At 42.7% G+C, this 20642-nt stretch overlaps 1 protein-coding gene across 1 annotated transcript in view; it reads left to right on the top strand.

Moving 5' to 3' along the window:
- Positions 1 to 5457, top strand: part of LOC140064880 (agouti-signaling protein-like) — a 53146-nt gene extending 47689 nt beyond the window's left edge. The window contains exon 4 of the mRNA XM_072112181.1: positions 1383 to 5457. Within this exon, the coding sequence (XP_071968282.1) occupies positions 1383 to 1550 (168 nt within the window). The 3' untranslated portion in view covers positions 1551 to 5457. The remainder of the gene's footprint in view (positions 1 to 1382) is intronic.
- The last annotated feature ends 15185 nt before the right edge of the window (positions 5458 to 20642 follow it).

The raw sequence follows: 20642 nt of genomic DNA, 5'->3' as shown, positions 1-20642 counted from the left end.
ACCTGTCCTACTATTAATATTTTACATGCTCTAGGATATACGCTCTAGGATCTATGAATGTTTTAACTCCACCATATGGTTCTAAGGACAATCTCTGATGTGACCCTGCCTCCGGGGAACTATCCCAACATCCTGCCACAAGTCTTAGCTGGTGCTCTCTAGTTGGTGGGATGGGTCGGTATTGCACACCCTATATGTCCTTTTGACCCCTCAACCAACATTCACTGCTCCCCAATTACTTTGGTGGGCTTTTCAGCTGCCTAAATCAAACACTATCCTCATGGGTCCTAGACTTCGTTAATGAATGTATCCCAGTGGTGGTGTACCTATATACAGGTGCCAGAGTTGGCCATCTCTCTGGAGGAACTCAGGCTGTCACCCTAGCACACAGTTCACCAGACAAAACTTAAGGCCTCCCCAGGATGCGCATTGGGAAAATATGCAAAGTTTTCCAGGATAGGATAAGGAAAACCACACCAATTATGCTACCTTGTAAGGCAGCTCCCTTGACATCAAACATGACCTTCAGGAAGCCTTATGACATGATGCAGGATTAAAACCAAACCAGTATATCTATTCCAGAAGGAACAGACTCCCAACTGTAGACAGCAATGTTTCAACCTGATTGGGTCTCTTCAGTACAGCGTAGGGAACTGGTTTGGTTAAGTGAGAGGCTTGTGACTCGGGTCTGAAAGTAAGAGTTCTCCTTATGGAGACTTTGCTAATTAAGGCCACCATGTAGGCGTGTGGAGTCTTACAGTCATTAATGCTCCACTAGAGGATTCTAGGAATATATGCAAAGTTTTCCAGGATGGGATAAGGTAAACCACGCCTCTTTTAGCTACCTTGTAAGGCAGCTCCCTTGACATCAAGCATGGCCTCAAGGAAGCCTAATGACATAATGCGGGATTAAAACCAAACAAGTATATCTATTCCAGAAGGAACAGATTTGCAACTGTAGACAGAGCTGCTTCCACCTGGTTGGGTCTCTTCAGTACAGCATAGGGATGTCCATTGCTCAGTGATATTTTAACTCCTTGAGAACACAGCCTTTTTTGTCTTTTGTTTTTTCATTTTTTACTCCCCAATTCCAAAACTTTAGAACTTTTGACTATTTTATTTTTATTTTTGGCACACTGCCTCTAAAAGGTTGAGCATCACTTCTATATCCCATTAAACTTGCTGCTTCTCCACAATCTTCAAGGACCGAGTCTTATTGCGGACAGCCTACAAACAAGTATATGCCCTCTTACACTGCTTGTTTCTTTCTCAACCCATATTTTACTGTGTTTTATGGTTTGTTTGTTTTTTTGTGAAAATTGGCAAGTTGAAAAAAAAAAATCTATTTTATGTGATTGCTGAAATTATTCATTTTATTGCAGAAAAAGGATATACCGAAAAAGACCCCAAGGACGCCCCCTCCTAACTGCGTGCCTCTTAGATCCAGTTGCAAGCCGCCTGCACCTCCATGCTGTGAACCTTGCGCTTTTTGTCAATGTCATCTTTTTAAAACTGTCTGCATCTATAAAATGGGTTATTCTTATTGCTAAAATACTATATGCTACGGCCATACAAAGATGGGGGTCAATTTAAATTTAGTCCCAGTCCCTAATAGGCTGTGATATAAGAGATGTGAGGCTATGCCATCATATACACAAGGGATGTTCAAAGTTTGCCAGTTTTTAAGTTTAGTAAACACAGAAAGTTACGTTATTTTCCAAATGTGTTTCCAGAACAAAGGGACAGGAAGGCATAAAGCTTAAACTATTAGTTGCAGACTATGGGCAGTGCTCCTGATGGGTGCTAGATAATACATCAAACTGCGCACTGATGGGAAGATTGGACACATTCGGAGCAAGAATCGGAGTACAGTGTATGCAAGGCAAACGACAAAGAGGCTAAACAATACATTCAAGTTAATAACATAATAATAATCTTTATTTATATAGCGCCATCATAATCTGTAGCGCTTTACATATCATAAGGGGCATATACAAATATAATATTACATTACACAGTACAAACAGTCATATGGAATAGGAGTGAGGGCCCTGATCATAAGAGCTTACAGTCTATGAGGATGAGGAGATGACACAAGAGCTTACAGTCTATGAGGATGAGGAGATGACACAAGAGCTTACAGTCTATGAGGATGAAGGGGTGACACAAGAGCTTATAGTCTATGAGGATGAAGGGGTGACACAAGAGCTAATAGTCTATGAGGAGTGACACAAGAGCTTACAGTCTATGAGGATGAGGGGTGGATGAGGTGACAAGAGCTTACAGTCTATGAGGATGATGGGGTGACACAAGAGCTAATAGTCCATGAGGAGTGACATAAGAGCTAACAGTCTATGAGGATGAGGGGTGACACAAGAGCTTACAGTCTATAAGGATGAGGGGGTGACATAAGAGATATAAGAGCTTATATAATGACCCAGCCATTCTTTATAAGGGAACAGAATAAAATAAAGTTATAACTTGTAAACTTAAAGGGAGATTTTACAATATAACTAAGTTTAATTTGATTTATTTTGTTCCATCAAGAAATATAGCAATAGACAAAATAATTATATCCAATTTACTATTGATTGTTATTTGATTAAGGGGGTTGTCTGCTTCCCACTAATACTACTCTAATTAAAAATCATTAAAATAATTAAATTTACATCTTTTCCAGCACAGTGGTATAGTGTAAGCTATTTAAAGTGTAACTGTAAAACTATAGTGATTTTACCAAATTATTATATTTTGATTTCCCCTTTATAAACAAACAGAGCGATGCCTACTTTGTGCTGTTGCTCTTTTCTTTCCAAAGTTATGGCATTTTCTGTTCTGAAAGTGTTTGACAAGAATCTTTCTCAGTAAAAGTGAAGTGGGTGAAGACTAATATCTGTCCGTCTGTGCCCTCAAGCTGAGGCCAGTTAGCTTGCCCACAGATCCCATGATGCCCTGTGTTCTCTCTCAAAGTAATTTAGCATTGAATCCATTTGGTTTCTCACAAGTAAATCCAGTGAACACTGCACAGTGCACATACAGGATATATATGGTGACAGCCTGGCAGCTTCCATCACATGGAGGAGCAGGGGACATGCACAGTGCACATACAGGATGTATATGGTGACAGCCTGGTAGCTTCCATCACATGGAGGAGCAGAGGATATGTACAGTACATACAGGATGTATATAGTGACAGCCTGACAGCTTCCATCACATGGAGGAGCAGGGGACATGCACAGTACATATAGGATGTATATGGTGACAGCCTGGCAGCTTCCATCCCATGCAGAAGCAGGGGAGATGCACAGAGCACATACAGGATGTATATGGTGACAGCCTGGCAGCTTCCATCACATGGAGGAGCAGGGGACATGCACAGTACATACAGGATGTATATGGTGACAGCCTGGCAGCTTCCATCACATGGAGGAGCAGGGGACATGTACAGTAAATACAGGATGTATATGGTGACAGCCTGGCAGCTTCCATCACATGAAGGAGCAGGAAACAAGTAAGAAGTGGTAGAAACCAAAATAAACCAGTTACATGCAGTGCTGTGTGAGCACTAAGGGTTAAAAGCTTATCTACAGAGAGCTGATACTGCTGATGACAAGGTGGGGGAAGGGCTGCAGCATGAGGAGAGACAGAGAAAGTTTTGTAGAATCACAGACTGGGATGGAGGGCAACAGGGGAGATTGTGTACCTCACTATTATGTGCAGGAGACATCTGTATCCACTGTTCTGAACAAATTTAGCTCTGCTACATACACAGAGAGAGGTGTCACATGACTTCACCTATGTAAACATGGAGAAGCAGCCCCTCCCCTGCCATGAAACAGACTGATAAACAAACTATGGACTTACAGGGCTTGTCAGCACATGGAGAGGAAGCAGCTACTGCAGCACTGCGGTAATCTGAGGGCTATTGATTTGTGGGAAATAAAACCTTTACAGTTACTGTTTCAGTTTCTTTTCAGCTGTTCATGGCACGTGGCAGTAAATCACTTACCTCAGACATAATATACTATTTGTGTGGAGGGCAGTGATTGGCTGCATTAAAGTACATACTGACAGTCACCTATAACTAACAACAAGCTGGGTTATGACCATATACAGAACTAAAAGAGATGGATCTTTAAGAACATATGTGAAGAGGGTGGGGGATTGTTAAAAAGTAGCAGTTACAGAAACCAATAGTGTAGTGACTTTTTCACCTCCTTCTTTCTCCTGTTGTGAGCAGTGTTTCTGAATATGTAATCAGATTATTTCACTTGATTTCAGAGCTAAGAAGATTAGACAATCCAGGGACTGTCTGTAAAAAGTTACGTTATTAGACACTTAATCAGGTTAATTTATCTCTCAGCTGTCAGCGGATACAGGACAGAAAGCTGATTTACAAAAAACGCTTAATTCAGGAAAGGCAGGAGAAAAAGAAGGACACAGGAAGATAAATCAATAAATTGTATTACAACATTTACTATTATCTCTTGCACTACTGAATTCTGCAATTTGGGTAAAGGTTTAGTTATGCTCTAAACTTTCTAGTCTATAGTTCCTTTTTCCCTGTATGCAAACTCTTCCATTCTCCATAAATTATATCTAAAAGAAAGAAAAAAAATGTAATCATTCCTCAGCCATAATGGAGCATCTGAATGTGAATAAAGACCAACTCATCATGAGTACGTTGTATAGTAAATCAGTGATGTTAATTTGCTCTTTTACCTGTTAATAATAACACTTTCATTTAATGCATTTACCAAATCTTTATCTTCCTTATAAAGTATAATACAGTTATAACTCCCTGAGATGAGTTCCTAAAATTACATTAAAGGGGTTGGTCATTTTACTTTATGTTTTTGTAATGTGTGTATACGTGTATAATAGGTGATTTACCAATATACATCTATTATTAGTTCTGCTCCTCTTTCCTGATATGTAAAGTGAAGCCTCCTGTCTTTTACCTCATCAGCCAGAGATTCCTGTCCAGTTGGAGGATCATGTGATCTGTAACTGTCCATGAACAATCGCCCTGCCAGAACCTTGATCTTATATTCATGAATACTATCATAAGGTCCTGGCAGGGCGATTGTTCATGTACAGATAGAGATCACATGACCTATTAATACAAGAATTATTAATACATGTATATAGTAAAATTACCCAATATTCTGCCCCCACGCTATACACTTAGAAAAAAAACTTGAAGTAACGTGGCTAACAAATTTTATTGGTCTTCTTTGGATTGGCTATTCCGGAAGAAGATGGTCAGTATACACAGGGTGGAATCTTAGGAGAGATATGGGTGGGCATCCCACATGTTCACAAATCACTAAACTGAACGGTCTGAGAGAACCTACATTATGACTTTTTTTAATACATTGTAATTCTGAAAATGGAAATGCAAATTTTGTCTGGATAAGGGGAGGGTCTTCTAAAATTCTTGACCTTTTAGAGAAGTTCTACTGTCTTATTGCATTATCAATATTGTTCTTTATAAATATACAATATACAATAAAAATAGTTTTTTTGTATGGAAATTACTGGTGTTTTTCCTCTTATCTTTGGTTATGTTTAGAAGTAACACCAAAAGTGACAGAGTTACTGATTTAGAGATTCATCACACGCAGTGCTAGGAAGGCAAAGCTTTAAAGGAATGGGAAACTAAAGAATCGGTAGGTTACAGACATAAATTTACAACATGTGCTAAATTTCGTGTTGTGTCAAGGTGAAAACCCATGACCTCTACACCGATGGTCTCCTGCTATGTTTGCTTGGAACTCTCAGCGGGAGTTGTCTAGCACATTATTTATGTGAAAAGTGACTGATTTCTGCAGCCCATATACACGTAACTAGGAATTATAGATACATTTATGACATGTGGAAGACTTATGTGTCCTAAATAAGAATCTTTGGTCTTCCACTTTGGTAACGTAATATTTTACAGTTAGTTTACAGACCTGCCATGTCTAAAAACTGCAAAAAAAATCATTTTTGCTGCCTCAATAGAAGTTCATAAAAAGTTATGAAAAAGCATTTCACACTGCAAAAAAAAAAAAAAAAATAATAATAATAATAAGCCTGCACATACCTCAACAGAAGTTGAGGTTATTTTAAAAATAATAAAATAACGTCAGAAAAAAAATAAAAAAACTTTTTATTGAAAGTTGTGAAAAGTTGTCAGTTAGCAAAACCATATTCATTTGGTATGAGTATATGTAAGGTGAGATATAAAATAGTAAGTATAAAGTTTACATGTACCGTATATACTCGAGTATAAGCCGACCCAAGTATAAGCCGAGGCCCCTAATTTTACCACAATAACCTGGTACAACCTATATTTTTGTACTTGAGTATAAGCCGAGTTTGGGTTTTCAGCATATTTTTTGTGCTGAAAAACTAGGCTTATACTCGAGTATATATGGTAATTTTTTAAATAAAAATTTAAAGAATTTATTTAGAATTTTCACAAGATTTTACAATAAAATAGTACAATTATAAGAAAAAAAAAAGTAAATTGAATGAAACAAAACAAGTTGTCAGGCAAATCACATTATTATTGCCATACAAGCCATCCAAATCGCAGGGTTTCCATATATTTTTCCCCTTTCACCACCTATATGGCATGTGGATATCGAGGGGCATGAAGTTGGGCATGGCGGGCCAGCACAGGATAGTCATACGCCTGCGCACTAGCTACAGCCTGAACAGGCACTGTCACGGGTGCTCCCGCAATCCATGTCGCGGATCGCGGGTACACCTGTGCTCCGCTGCCTGCCGGTCCCCGTCTCCCTGCCCTCACTTACCTCTCCTGGCTCCTGTCTGTGCTCCGTCTCCCGGCGTGTAGGCCGCACGCCTCCTTGCCTGCAGTCGCACGCTCTCTCCACTAGAGGGCGCGCGCACGGACTTCTCAAGCCTTAAAGGGCCAGCGTCCTCCTGATTGGCTCCTGCTAATCCGGCACGCCCTTATAATACGGCACCTCCCTTCACTCCCCGCCGGATCTTCAGCATCATTCCTGTTATGAGAAAGCCCTCCTGAGCTCCCTGTGTATCCTGTGTTCCAGCGTTACCAGCGATCCTCTGCGTTGCTACCATTGCTGTTACCTGCTGTGCCTTCCAGGGTTCCTGTCCTGCTGTACCTTCCAGGGTTCCTGTCCAGCGGGAATCTATTGTCTGTGCCATCATCACCAGTGCTCCTCTGTGTGCCAGCGTTACCAGTATTCCTCCGTGTTTCCTGCTGTCATCTCAGGTTTGAACTGTTTCCTGCTGTACTACCTTGGCTGCCACCGCGGGTCTCATACCACCTCCCGCGGTGGTCCAGAGGGTCCACAGACTCTTCCAAGAGACTTTTACACACTTTCCCTCCTCAAGTGTGACAGTAAGATCCGGCCATGGACCCCGCCAAGGCCATGGATCCCGTCAAGGACATGGACTGTTCTAATGACTCAGACCAATTGCTGGCAGAGGTCCTCACCCAGCAGTCTCAACGGATCTTTTCTTGGAGAAAGGATCTGAGCGGGGTTACCACCCTGCTCCGACAGCTGCTAGACTCCCGGCTACCACAGGCTCCATTCCTGCAGCTTCCCAGTGATGTTCCGGCTTTCCAAGAGCCACTCCAGCCTGTCTCCGTGCCTCAACAGCTGTTTGATTGCCAGCAACCTCAAGTCAGGCTTCCATGTCGGCCTCGCTTGGCTCCGGTGTTCCAAAAGCCGGCCGCCGTGCTTCCTCACCTTCCAAGCTCTAATCCGGTTTTCCAAGAACCACTCCAGCCGGCCGCCATGCTTCCACCGCTTCCAAGTTCTCCTCCGGCTTTTCCAGAAGCCGCTCCAGTGTCTCCACGGCCTTCCCAGAGGTCGCTCCAGTGTCTCCACCGGCCTTCCCAGAGGTCGCTCCAGTGTCTTCACCGGCCTTCCCAGAGGTCGCTCCAGTGTCTCCACCGGCCTTCCCAGAGGTCGCTCCAGTGTCTCCACCGGCCTTCCCAGAGGTCGCTCCAGTGTCTCCACCGGCCTTCCCAGAGGTCGCTCCAGTGTCTCCACCTGCCTTCCCAGAGGTCGCTCCAGTGTCTCCACCGGCCTTCCCAGAGGCCGCTCCAGTGTCTCCTCCGGCCTTCCCAGAGGTCGCTCCAGATTCTCCGGCTTTCCTAGAAGCCACTCCGGCCTCCGGCTTCCAAGAGCCGCTCCAGCCTCCGCAGCTTCCTAAAGCTGTTCCAGCTTTCCAAGAGCCGCTCCTGCCTCCGCAGCTTCCCAGTGCTGCTCCGGCCTCCCAAGAGCCACTTCAGCCTCTGGTTGTACTGCTTGCAGAGGAGTCTATGCAAGTTTGTCCTGTCTCTGCTTTTCTCCTTAGGTGTTCCGTCACCAAGATGAATTGGAGGAGGCGAAAGAAGAGGCTGAAGAAGAAGAGAAGAGGGGCCCTAAAGGGGGGGTACTGTCACGGGTGCTCCCGCGATCCATGTCGCGGATCGCGGGTACACCCGTTCTCCGCTGCCTGCCGGTCCCCGTCTCCCTGCCCTCACTTACCTCTCCTGGCTCCTGTCTGTGCTCCGTCTCCCGGCGTGTAGGCCGCACGCCTCCTTGCCTGCAGTCGCACGCTCTCTCCACTAGAGGGCGCGCGCACGGACTTCTCAAGCCTTAAAGGGCCAGCGTCCTCCTGATTCGGCTGCTAATCCGGCTCGCCCTTATATTCCGGCACCTCCCTTCACTCCCCGCCGGATCTTCAGCATCATTCCTGCTATGAGAAAGCCCTCCTGAGCTCCCTGTGTATCCTGTGTTCCAGCGTTACCAGCGATCCTCTGCTTTGCTACCATTGCTGTTACCTGCTGTGCCTTCCAGGGTTCCTGTCCTGCTGTACCTTCCAGGGTTCCTGTCCAGCGGGAATCTATTGTCTGTGCCATCATCACCAGTGCTCCTCTGTGTGCCAGCGTTACCAGTATTCCTCCGTGTTTCCTACTGTCATCTCAGGTTTGAACTGTTTCCTGCTGTACTACCTTGGCTGCCACCGCGGGTCTCATACCACCTCCCGCGGTGGTCCAGAGGGTCCACAGACTCTTCCAAGAGACTTTTACACACTTTCCCTCCTCAAGTGTGACAGGCACAGGTTAAAGTTCTACATCAGGAAGGGCCTAGACCAGAGCCTCCTGGCATATCGATGCAGCAGAGGGGGATGCAATATATACTGGCATACCATGTGCCGGCGTTTGCCGTGTGCCGGAGATTTATCTCCAAGCTGCCTAAGAGTTAGGTAACATTCACATTAACGCGTGTCCGCCGTACCGTAGCACACGTCGGCGCCGGGGAGAGGAGGAAGGGGTGAGCGCTGCTCATCCCCTCCCCTCTCCATAGTAATATATGGCGCAAGACGGCATCATTCCGGCAAGAGATAGGACATGTCCTATGTTTCTTCCAGCCATGGAACAGTACAGTGGAACGGTACTGTACCGTTCCCATAGGGCACTGAGCACCCATTGCCATGTATGGGGGACATATATACGCCATGTATACGTCCCCCATACGTACTTGTGAATGTAGCCTAAGAATGTGCTTAGTTGCCCATGGCAACCAATTATAGCTCCCCTTTAAAATATTCATGAGCACTGGTAAAATGAAAGCTGAGCTGTAATTGGTTGCCATGGGAAACTAAGCACATTCTTACTCTTAGGCAGCTTGATAAATCTTTCCCAAGTGTCTGTAAAATGTTCATGGTATGTTGAGGAAGAGTCCTGAGGTATTCCATCCACTCACATGTCCCTTATGTAATAATAATAAATAATTTCTTTATTTATATAGCGCACACAGATTCTGCAGCGCTGCACAAAGCTTGTCAAATCAGTCCCTGTCCCCATGGGACTCACAATCTAATCAACCTACCAGTATGTTTTGGAGTGTGGGAGGAAACCAGAGGACCCGGAGTAAACCCACGCAAACACAGAGAGAACATACAAACTCTTTGCACATGTTGACCTGGATGGGACTTGAACCCAGGACCCCAGCGCTGCAAGGCTGTAGCGCTAACCCCTGAGGCACCGTGTGAATGTTAAGGTCTAATAAGGAGGGTGGAATAAAGAGCTAGTAGACTCTTTGCTGCAGGGAGTACATGGAGGAGCAACCAGACACTAGAGCCTAGAAAAGGAGCAGAGTAATGATAAATTCTGCTGGGTCTACAGGGAACAGTTACGTCAAACATATATCTACTGGTCCTAACACGGTCATGAACTCCTTCAAGTCCTGCAATGAGGACCATTTTTTTTATCCAACTTTGCCAAAAACAGATACAGCTAAAAATGAATTTCCAATAATTAGACCGAATTTCTAAACTTGAAGCAGAAAAGCTCTCGGAATATAAATAACACTCGTCTCGGGCTGGATCAAAGCACAGTCAGAATCTCACAATTGTTAAAGGTTTAGGGCATTATTTAGAAAGTGACTTATCAGAGCACTTCTTACATTCATACGACTTGCAATAAACCTTTATGAAACAAAAAGGACATCTGGATTTGGTTGTTCCAGGTAATTTTGTGGAGAAAGGCCTGGGAAGTTCGAAAACTTTAATTATATTTATTTTTCAACCGGTGTTTATGGCTCTCGAGGAATTATTACACTGTCTTTGATAAAAATCAAAAATACTAGTTCAAAGTGTGTAGCACATGTTCGGAGTTGATCCCTGAAACTTCGTGCCAGCTCTGCCCTATTGTTTAAGGTTCCGTTCACATCTGTCTTTACATGTCCGGTTTTCTGTTGGGTTAGTCCGTTATAGTAGACCATAAAACATTGTTCTGTATTTACTAGTGTAAACACTTTTCGGTTACTTCCTAGCGGTATTGATTAATTATCCACCATAACCAAGGAATCTCCTTTGTAGTTCACTAACACTTAACCTGCCGTGATGGACAGAATCCTTATCCTATCCGCGATTCTCACATCAAATAAAACGCCCTGGGAATGTATCCTCAGTGCTTGACATTGTTCTCCCTTGACCTAGCTTCCTGCTTCCTTCTTCTTACATCTGGTATCTTCTGACCCCTTGGCTTGTCTTTCTGGTTATCCCTGTTGTCTATCGATTTGTTACCTTGTTGTCCTCCAAGTTTCTGACTTGGCTCTGACTACTCTTCTTAATCATTTGTTTGTCTTGCCTTTGTTTGTCGTTATCACTTAAGCGGGGACTGTCTTCCAATTACGGGTCACCACCTAGTGTGGTTTTGAGTAAGTAGGTAGGGAAGATCTGATGAGTCCATCTTTCTTTTAAAGGACTGACCCTTACAGCCATATTTTACATCTGTGCTGGAGCCTCTGTTGCAGGTTCTGCTTAATACAATACTTAAGGGCAAAAGTGGACCAGTGTAAGAGAAGGACATAATAGATGAACCACTACTGGGCGACAGCGCCTCAGTAGGTCCCTTTGCAGTGAACAAAAATGGCGGCATTAAAATTGTTTCCTGTTCCCTAAAAAATTCCCTAGTTTATCATCCCAAACAGCCCCCTCATGGGTATTTTATATAAAGCCCCCCTCACTCCATATGGATTCATTAAAAACAGCCTCCCTGATCCCATGGATTCCTTATGTACAGCCTCATGTGGACACTTGCCGTCACTTGCCCGGGTATGCCCAGTGCTTGACATACCACTACGTTAGCTTTTATAATGGCTGCTTATCAAGGAACCACCAGTTCACACCATACCTTAGTGTACATTCACTTAGCTAGCCCTAACGAATTAATAATACCGGCCCACCCGGCTTCATCAGGGTTTAGGGCTCATATATAAGCATAAATGACGTTTCAGTTTGGATTCGACCTTCATCAGATTGCTGATGTAGAGAGTATGAGGCATTAGGCATTAGGAGCATTGGGTCTCTTGGCTATGGGGGCCACTAGCTTCCTTTTAAAGTGAACACAATGAGTGCTTGCCATTCCAAGCCATGGCAGCTGTTCTCTTCAGCCGTGAAAACGGCTGTGCAGCATTATTTTCTATGGAGAGGGGACACCCCACCCCTTCTCTTCAGCGCGCCAACATACACCGGTGTGAATGCACCCTTTGTCATGGCTCCCAGGCCATGACTAAGGCCATAGAGCATGCCTGAAATGCACAACCAGTGGTTAGGTCGATAAGAATTGATAGTCCACGGGTGTTTAAACCAGTGTTTTGCTAAGTAACAAGGTACAGCCTTATGTCGGCCCCCATAGCAGGTATGGGCCCAATTGCAAGAGACCTGAGACTACTCAAGTCTCATAATCAGGCTGGATATAAGACTAAATAGAAACCATTTTGTTACACACATGGACACAGGGATGCATGAGACAGGTGATAGGGTACAGAACCAATATAAGTGTAGTAAATATTGTAACACTTTGGGAGTATCATGTTTTTATAGATCTGGTGCATGTGTATGATGACCCCACTGGGTCTGGACATCTGGATATCATCACTGGTTTGTGCTCATAATTTACTAAATTGGCCTATATCATGTTATGTGTAACTCTGGGGAACCTGAACTGTGTATTTGGAAAAAAGAATGGCAACTCTGATTACAAATGAGGCATCGGGCAGCTTTGCCGAAACCCTTTACTAGATTTATAAATTATAGTAATTTCAGTTGGGTGACAAGGCAATAAATACTACTAAGCCTTTACATAACTCAGCAATGCAATATTTAAAGGGTCTTCCAGTTTAGTGATATTAATGATATATCTGTAAATCGGTTACCTGGTACCCCCTCTGATCAAGTGTCTCATGCTGCATCGGTCAAACACGGTTTGTCTGGGAATGCTATTTTTATTTCATTGGTCATGGCCATGGTTTTGCAAACAAATTACTCAATAAATATCAAAATTAATTTGTTTTACACAAAATTTCACTTTTACATCCACAATGTAATGTATCTGTGCCAGCATTATTCTCTCTTCATAAAAAGTACGGTTCAGGAGGCGCTGATTGTGTCACTCCTAGTGTGAACACTGGTTTATACTTGATGGCTACCTTGATTGATTTTCACTAATTTTCACTACAAGCATTGGTCTCATGCAGCTATGCTGTAGTTCTTCAGTTAAGCTGCAGTGATTGACAGTATTCCTCTATCATCTAATTCGGTCTGTGACTATGATTCTGTTATATATCCAATTTTCAGTAAGATTCTAGTATCCTGTTTCTTCTGTATTCTGACTTTTTGCCTGTATTCAGACTATCCTCCTGCCTTGCGATTTTGTACTGTGTTTCCTCTCTTTGTTGTGACCTGGCTCTGGACACCATGCTTTGTATTTGTATTGTCTCGTCTTCAACTTTGTGTTTTGCACTTTGGTGCAGGAAAGGAATGCCAACTAGTAGTCCCACCTACGGTAAGTCAGGAAAGTAGGCAGGGACAGATGGGAAGGGAATGAGTCTTAGTGCCCACTCAGTCTGTTCCTGGAGTGTATGTTACACATACATTTATTATACTAACTTTATTACCATTGATCCAACAAACTAAGCAATCTAAGCACAAAACATCTGTTTCACATCTGGTGTCTTAGCCCTTATCTTTCCATTTATCACATAGATTTCCATGTTAAAACCCATTCATCCTTGAGATTAAATCTATTTGAAACAGAGTCCCATTTTTTATGTCCACAGCTTCTGTATAACTTCTGAACTTAATATCATACCCTATTGAACTAGAGGTTAAAACAACAGACATGGTTGAAGGTGATTAGTAATGTAAAGTATGGAATGAAGCACTATTTGAGTAGATATAACAAGAATTTGTCCAATGAGATTGCCTAGATTACCAGCTATACTAAACATAACATTTTCTCTTCGTGTGACCAAAGCATCACACTCAATATGAAATCCAACAAAATCCAACAAGGAATGTGTTTTCTTTATAGAAAATATAATTAACATGAACAATACGCAAAAATATACACAAATCCTATAAATATCAAAAGACCAGATCACAAATCACCCCACAAGTATGAATTTGGAGCATTCAATCAGATATACAGACGAAAAAATCCTATTTCTCAACAATCTGTCAATTTAGTGAAGATTCCATTTTTCTATATTTGTATAAATTATGTTTTCAAAGTATCACTGTATTTCTATAATGAACCTGATTTAGGTTTAGAGGATGCCCCCTGTCTATGGTGATGGTAGAACCTCCTCTCCTTTAGATGTAGAGGATGCCCCCTGTCTATGGTGATGGAAGAGCTGCCTCTCCTCTAGGTGTAGAGGATGCCCCCTGTCTATGGTGATGGTAGAACCGCCTCTCCTCTAGGTGTAGAGGATGCCCCCTTGTCTATGGTGATGGTAGAACCTCCTCTCCTCTAGGTGTAGAGGATGCCCTTTGTCTATGGTGATGGTAGAACCTCCTCTCCTCTAGGTGTAGAGGATGTCCCCTGTCTATGGTGAGGGTAGAACCACCTCTCCTCTAGGTGTAGAGGATGCCCCCTGTCTATGGTGATGGTAGAACCGCCTCTCCTCTAGGTGTAGAGGATGCCCCCTGTCGATGGTGATGGTAGAACCACCTCTCCTCTAGGTGTAGAGGATGCCCCCTGTATATGGTGATGGTAGAACCACCTCTCCTGTAGGTTTAGAGGATGCTCCCTGTCTATGGTGGTGGAACCGCCTCTCCTCTAGGTGCAGAGGATGCCCCCTGTCTATGGTGATGGTAGAACCGCCTCTCCTCTAAGTGTAGAGGATGCCCCCTGTCTATGATGATGGTAGAACATCCTCTCCTCTAGGTGTAGATGATTCCCCTGTCTGTGGTGATGGTAGAACCAACTCTCCTCTAGGTGCAGAGGATTCCCCCTGTCTGTGGTGATGGTAGAACCAACTCTCCTCTAGGTGTAGAGGATGTCCCCTGTCTATGGTGATGGTAGAACCACCTCTCCTCTAGGTGTAGAGGATGCCCCCTGTCTATGGTGATGGTAGAACCGCCTCTCCTCTAGGTGCAGAGGATGCCCCCTGTCTATGGTGATGGTAGAACCGCCTCTCCTCTTGGTCTAGAGGATGCCCCCTGTGTATGGTGATGGTAGGAGCTGCCTCTCCTCTAGATGTAGAGGATGCCTCCTGTCTATGGTGAGGGTAGAACATCCTCTCCTCTAGGTGTAGAGGATGGCCCCTATCTATGGTGATGGTAGAACCGGCTCACCTTTAGGTGTAGAGGATGCCCCCTGTCTATGGTGATGGTAGAACCGCCTCTCCTCTAGGTGTAGAGGATGCCCCCTGTCTATGGTGATGGTACAACCGCCTCTCCTCAAGATGTAAAGGATGCCCCCTGTCTACGATGATGGTACAACTGCCTCTCCTCTAGGTGACGAGGATGCCCCCTGACTATGGTGATGGTAGAACCGCCTATCCTATAGGTGCAGATGATTCCCCCTGTCTATAGTGGTGACAGAACTGTCTCTCCACTAGGTGTAGAGCATGCCCCCTTATCAGATGAATCTTATTTCTCATAGTCTGGGAGTCTTTCAAGTGTATTTTTGCACACTGTATGCGGCTTTCTTATGTCTTGCAGTGAGGAGAGGCTTCCGTCAGAAGACTCTGCCATAAAGCCCTGAGGAGTAAAGACTGCAGTGACAGATGACCTTGTGGAACTTTCTCCCATCTCCCTACTACATTTCTGGTTGTGGTCATCCCAAACATCTTCCATTTAAAGATTATGGAGGCCACTGTGCTCTTAGGCACTTTGAGTGCTGCAGAAATTCTTTTGTAAACTTGGGTAGTTCCTTAGACCTCATGATTCTCATGTGCTCTGACATTCACTGTGAGTGGCGAAGTCTTACATAGACAGATGTGTGTCTTTAAAAAAAAAAAAAAAATTAATTTATGAGATACAAAAATACAGACTTCCGGTAGAAAAAGAAGAAAAAACAATTCCAATGTATTCCAATTGTAGTGTGTTATATATTCTGCCTTCTATGTTCAATGAACCGAGAGAGAGGTAGAGGGTAAAAACTTAAAGAAAAAGAAAAAGATGAGAATTAACGAGTTTATGAGTTTTTCCACAAGTAAATATAAATAGATTATTAAATAAGATAAGATAATCCTTTATTAGTCCCATAGTGGGGAAATTCACAGCGTTACAGCAGCAGAGAGAATACAGAGAGTGAAGTACAAACTATGACAACAATAATATTAGGGATAAATGAACAAAAAGAAAAAAAGGGGATAAAGAGACAAAAAAAGAGACAAGCAATGATATGCAGTTTGATGTTTAGTCTGTGGATGGGACTTGCAGGGACTGGTTAGGTGGGGGGCGCAGGTTACTTCTGTTTGGGCCTTGTTTGTTGAACAGCCTGATGGCAGCGGGGAGGAATGACTTACGATAACGCTCCCTCTCACACTTTGGGTGATAAACGAAAAAGGAGAAAAAGGAGAAATGGGGCTAAAGGTGGGCGCTAAACTAGCCTTATACAAAAAGATACTATAAAAAATACTACCAGCGCACCTACTCCAGACACCACTGAAAACTGTATACCCTTCATACACACAGTCCTAAAACCTAAGTCTGTCTTCTACCCAACCCATCATAAGGGCAATTATGTAGAAACATTCTACTCCCTGGTTTCTACAGATTTCCGCACCTTACATGCCGAATCCAAGACCCTTCCACAAACAAAACATAATATTTCCATCCCAGAGAAGAAAGCACTGTCACAATTAGCCCAAAATGCTGATATAATCATTAAGGCAGCAGACAAGGGGGGAGGTATTGTGGTGCTAAATAGAACTGATTATATCAAGGAATCCCTCAGACTTCTCTCGGATATTAACTTCTACACAAAATTAGACAGGAATCCCATGGTGCCTTTTAAAAAAGCCCTATATGATCTCTTAGAAGAAGGATTCAAAATGGGGGTCCTTAACAAGAAGGAGCTAAATTACCTGAAGATTGAAGAACCTGCCCTTGCTCTTTTTTACTACCTACCTAAGATTCATAAGGATCTCAACAACCCACCGGGACGTCCCATAATCTCAGGGATTGAGTCACTAACAGCCAACCTTTCCCACTATGTGGACGTCTTTCTTCAACCACATGTCAGAAAACTACTTTCATACACATTGGACACCTCTGAGCTCTTGAGACAAATATTGGATTTTCCCTGGGAAGATAATTATCTGTTTATCACTATGGACATTGCTTCACTATATACGAATATCCCACACGACCTCGGCACCCATGCCGTCTCACAATACCTCAGGAAGGACCCTGACATGCCAGATTTCCAAAGCAACTTCATCACTAGGGCCATTACTTTCATTTTAGAGCATAATTTTTTCTCATTTTTGGATAAAATCTATTTACAGCGGAGGGGCACGGCCATGGGCAGTAAGTTCGCACCAAGTTACGCTAATTTGTTTGTTGGACTTTTTGAAGAACAAAATATTTATACACACGAACTATTCAAACACTGTCTCTTGTATAAGCGATATATAGACGATATATTTATCATTTGGAAGGGTAGCAAGGAAGAAGCTGTGAATTTCATCAGGGACATAAATGACAATCAATGGTGCCTCAGTTTTACCTCCAATATTACATCTAACGAAGCCGAGTTTCTAGACATTGTAGTTTGCCACAAAGAGGGTAAAGTATATACCAAAACACATTTTAAAACAGTCGACAGTAACAGTTATCTAGAATTTTCTAGTAATCATTTCAAGAAGTGGAAGACTAATATTCCATATGGTCAGTTCAAGAGAATAAGACGGAACTGTACCACCAACGAGGATTTCAACACACAGAGCAGTATAGTGGCAGATAGGTTTAGAGCCAAAGGATACCCCGCACGTATCATCACAACAGCATGCAACAGAGCAGGTGCCCTCACACAAAGGGAGTGTTTGTTACCATCGAAGAGGGGAAGTACTAATAATGATTCCCATGCGATCAACTTCATAACCACTTTTTCTAACGATGGTCTAGCAATTAGAAAAATTCTCCAAAAACACTGGGATCTTCTACTGCATGACCCTTATCTAAAAGATGTCATTCCAAAGAATCCGAGACTGACCTTTAGAAGATCCCGTACCGTCAAAAACATAGTGGCCCCAAGTCGATTACGCACTCAAACAACAGTCAAACCGTCATTCTTCCCCCGTACCATAGGCAGCTTCAAGTGCAACCACAATCTGTGCAAATGCTGCGAAACAATCACACACAGAAGGACTACTTTCCAATCCAACACAACTGGAGAAACTTTCGATATAAAAAGTTTTCTTAATTGTAGCACAGACTATGTGATTTATATGATAGAATGTACCTGCAAACTACAATATGTAGGACGCACTATACAGCCATTAAGGGAAAGGCTCAACAAACATCGATCTAACATCACGAATGGTTTCTGCCAACACAGCGTATCCAGACATGCTGCAATACATCATAATAAAAATTACAAGGAATTCACAATAACGCCCATTGAACAAATCAGCCCCTCTGCCCCTCAACGTTTCAACAAGCTCAAAAATCGCGAAATGTATTGGATTTTTAAGCTTAACACCCTAGTCCCTGCTGGACTCAATGAAAGCCTGGAAAATGTACTCTAAATTCTCTATCTTAATAACCCATATCATTAGCCAAGACATCTGTTTGAACTGTATCACATTTTATTCCATTGTATTTTATTCAATTGAATTTTATTTATATATATATATTTTTTTTTTTTTTTTTTTTTTTTTTATCATGAATGTTTATCTCCTTTTTGCAATGTATTTATATATTTATATGTAATTATTTATTCATCTCTTATTATGTTACTGTTCTTATTCATTTATCTTTCATTCAATGTATAGACGCTTAATAATGTCCCATCATCCATGTAACAGATACTAACCTATTTGATTTATTTATTTTATCATATCTATATATCAGTTAGTAATTCCCGATATTTATTTGTTTTATCTAATAATTATTACCTTATGCTTGCGCATCTACCAAACTGTCCCTTAAATAATTATATCAAATAACATACATCTACCTAATTGTCCCCTAAATAACTATTATACCATGTTATTTCCTAAATTTAAGGTTTGCATTTGAGCATACCGCTTCCGCAGATGCCTTCACTGTGGACATCGGCTGCGCACACGCACAACCCTCCGGCACCTTACCGATGTAGAGCAGTGCGCATGCACTCCACTGCTCCACAGACACGATCCATTCAGTCTCCTTCCCGGGCGCGCGCCGGACTGTGGTTTTACTGCGCAGTTGCCGGCGTCCCCACACAACCCTATGAAATTTTTTTTTTTTTTTTTTTTTTTTTTTTTCTCTTTATTGAGTATGTTCATCGATCTATTTTTTTTTTTTTTTTTTTCTCTTTATTGAGTATGTTCATCGATCTATTTTTTTTTTATTTTTTTTTTTTTTCTCTCTTTTTTTTTTTTTCTCTTTATTGAGTATGTTCATCGATCTATATATATTTTTTTTTTTTCTCTTTATTGAGTATGTTCATCGATCTATTTTTTTTTTTTTTTTTTTTTTTTCTCTTTATTGAGTATGTTCATCGATCTATTTTTTTTTATTTTTTTCTTTTTTTATTTATTTATTTTTTTTTTTCTTTTTTTTCTCTTTATTGAGTATGTTCATCGATCTATTTGATAGGGTGTTCTACTTACCACTCCCATTTATTTGATAGGGTGTTTGCCTTACCACTCCCTATTATGCTAATTATTGTGGCTTTTTAACCTCCACCTCACCCACTGCTGTCATTGTCCATTTTTTCAGTCAGATGAAGGGATTACTCCCGAAACGCGTCACTCTGGACATTAAGGTCTGATTTTATTTGTACCATAGAAATCTGTAAGTGCTTTTTTATCCTCAATAAAAACGTCCTTGCCTTTTGGTGTGAGTCCAGTCAGTTATATCTTGGCATTTCTGGTGTAGACACTCCACCTTTTTAAGGCTAGTTTAGCGCCCACCTTTAGCCCCATTTCTCCTTTTTCGTTTATTGCACATTTGATACCGGTCCACTATTGTGGGAACCGGTCATACCAGGGACTGTGGAGCTGCAGGAACTACCAGGACTTGGAGGAATACTCTTGGGATTTTACATGCATACCACCAAGTGGTAAACAGGTGAGCAGTTTTGCTTATTCCTTACTGAACACTACGCCGACGGTATCACACGAGGCGCCGTCCTCCTGTTGTTCTTTTCTTTTCTCTTTATATGCACACTTTGGGTGAAGCAGTCGGTCACTGAAGGTGCTCCCCAATGCCACCACAGTCTCAAGCAAGGATGGGAGCTATTCTCCAGAATAGACTTCAACGTACACAGTGTCCTCCTCTCAGCTACCACCTGCACTGTGTCAAGAGGACCCCCCAGGACAGAGCTGGCTTTCCTAATCAGTTTGTCCAGTCTGCTCCTCTCCATAGCTGAGATGCTGCTTCCCCGACAGACTACACCAAAGAAGATGGCTGGTGCCACTACAGAGTTGAAGAAGGTCTTAAGAAGAGCCCCCCCGCACTCCGAATGCCCTCAGCCTCCTCAGCAGGTGTAGCCGGCTCTGACCCCTCCTGTGAAGTGCGTTTATGTTCTCTGCCCACTCCAGTTTATTGTTGAGGAGGACACCCAAGTACTTATAGGACTTCACTGTCTCAATGTCTGTCTCCTGGATAACCACCGGTTTAGAAGGAGGACTGTGCTTACAAAAGTCCACCACCATCTCCTTGGT

This window comes from Engystomops pustulosus, chromosome 6 (assembly GCF_040894005.1).
Source record: "Engystomops pustulosus chromosome 6, aEngPut4.maternal, whole genome shotgun sequence".
Taxonomy (NCBI): Eukaryota; Metazoa; Chordata; class Amphibia; order Anura; family Leptodactylidae; genus Engystomops; species Engystomops pustulosus.
Note: the sequence above shows the minus strand (reverse complement) of the source record. Positions and strands in the feature narration are given on the sequence as shown.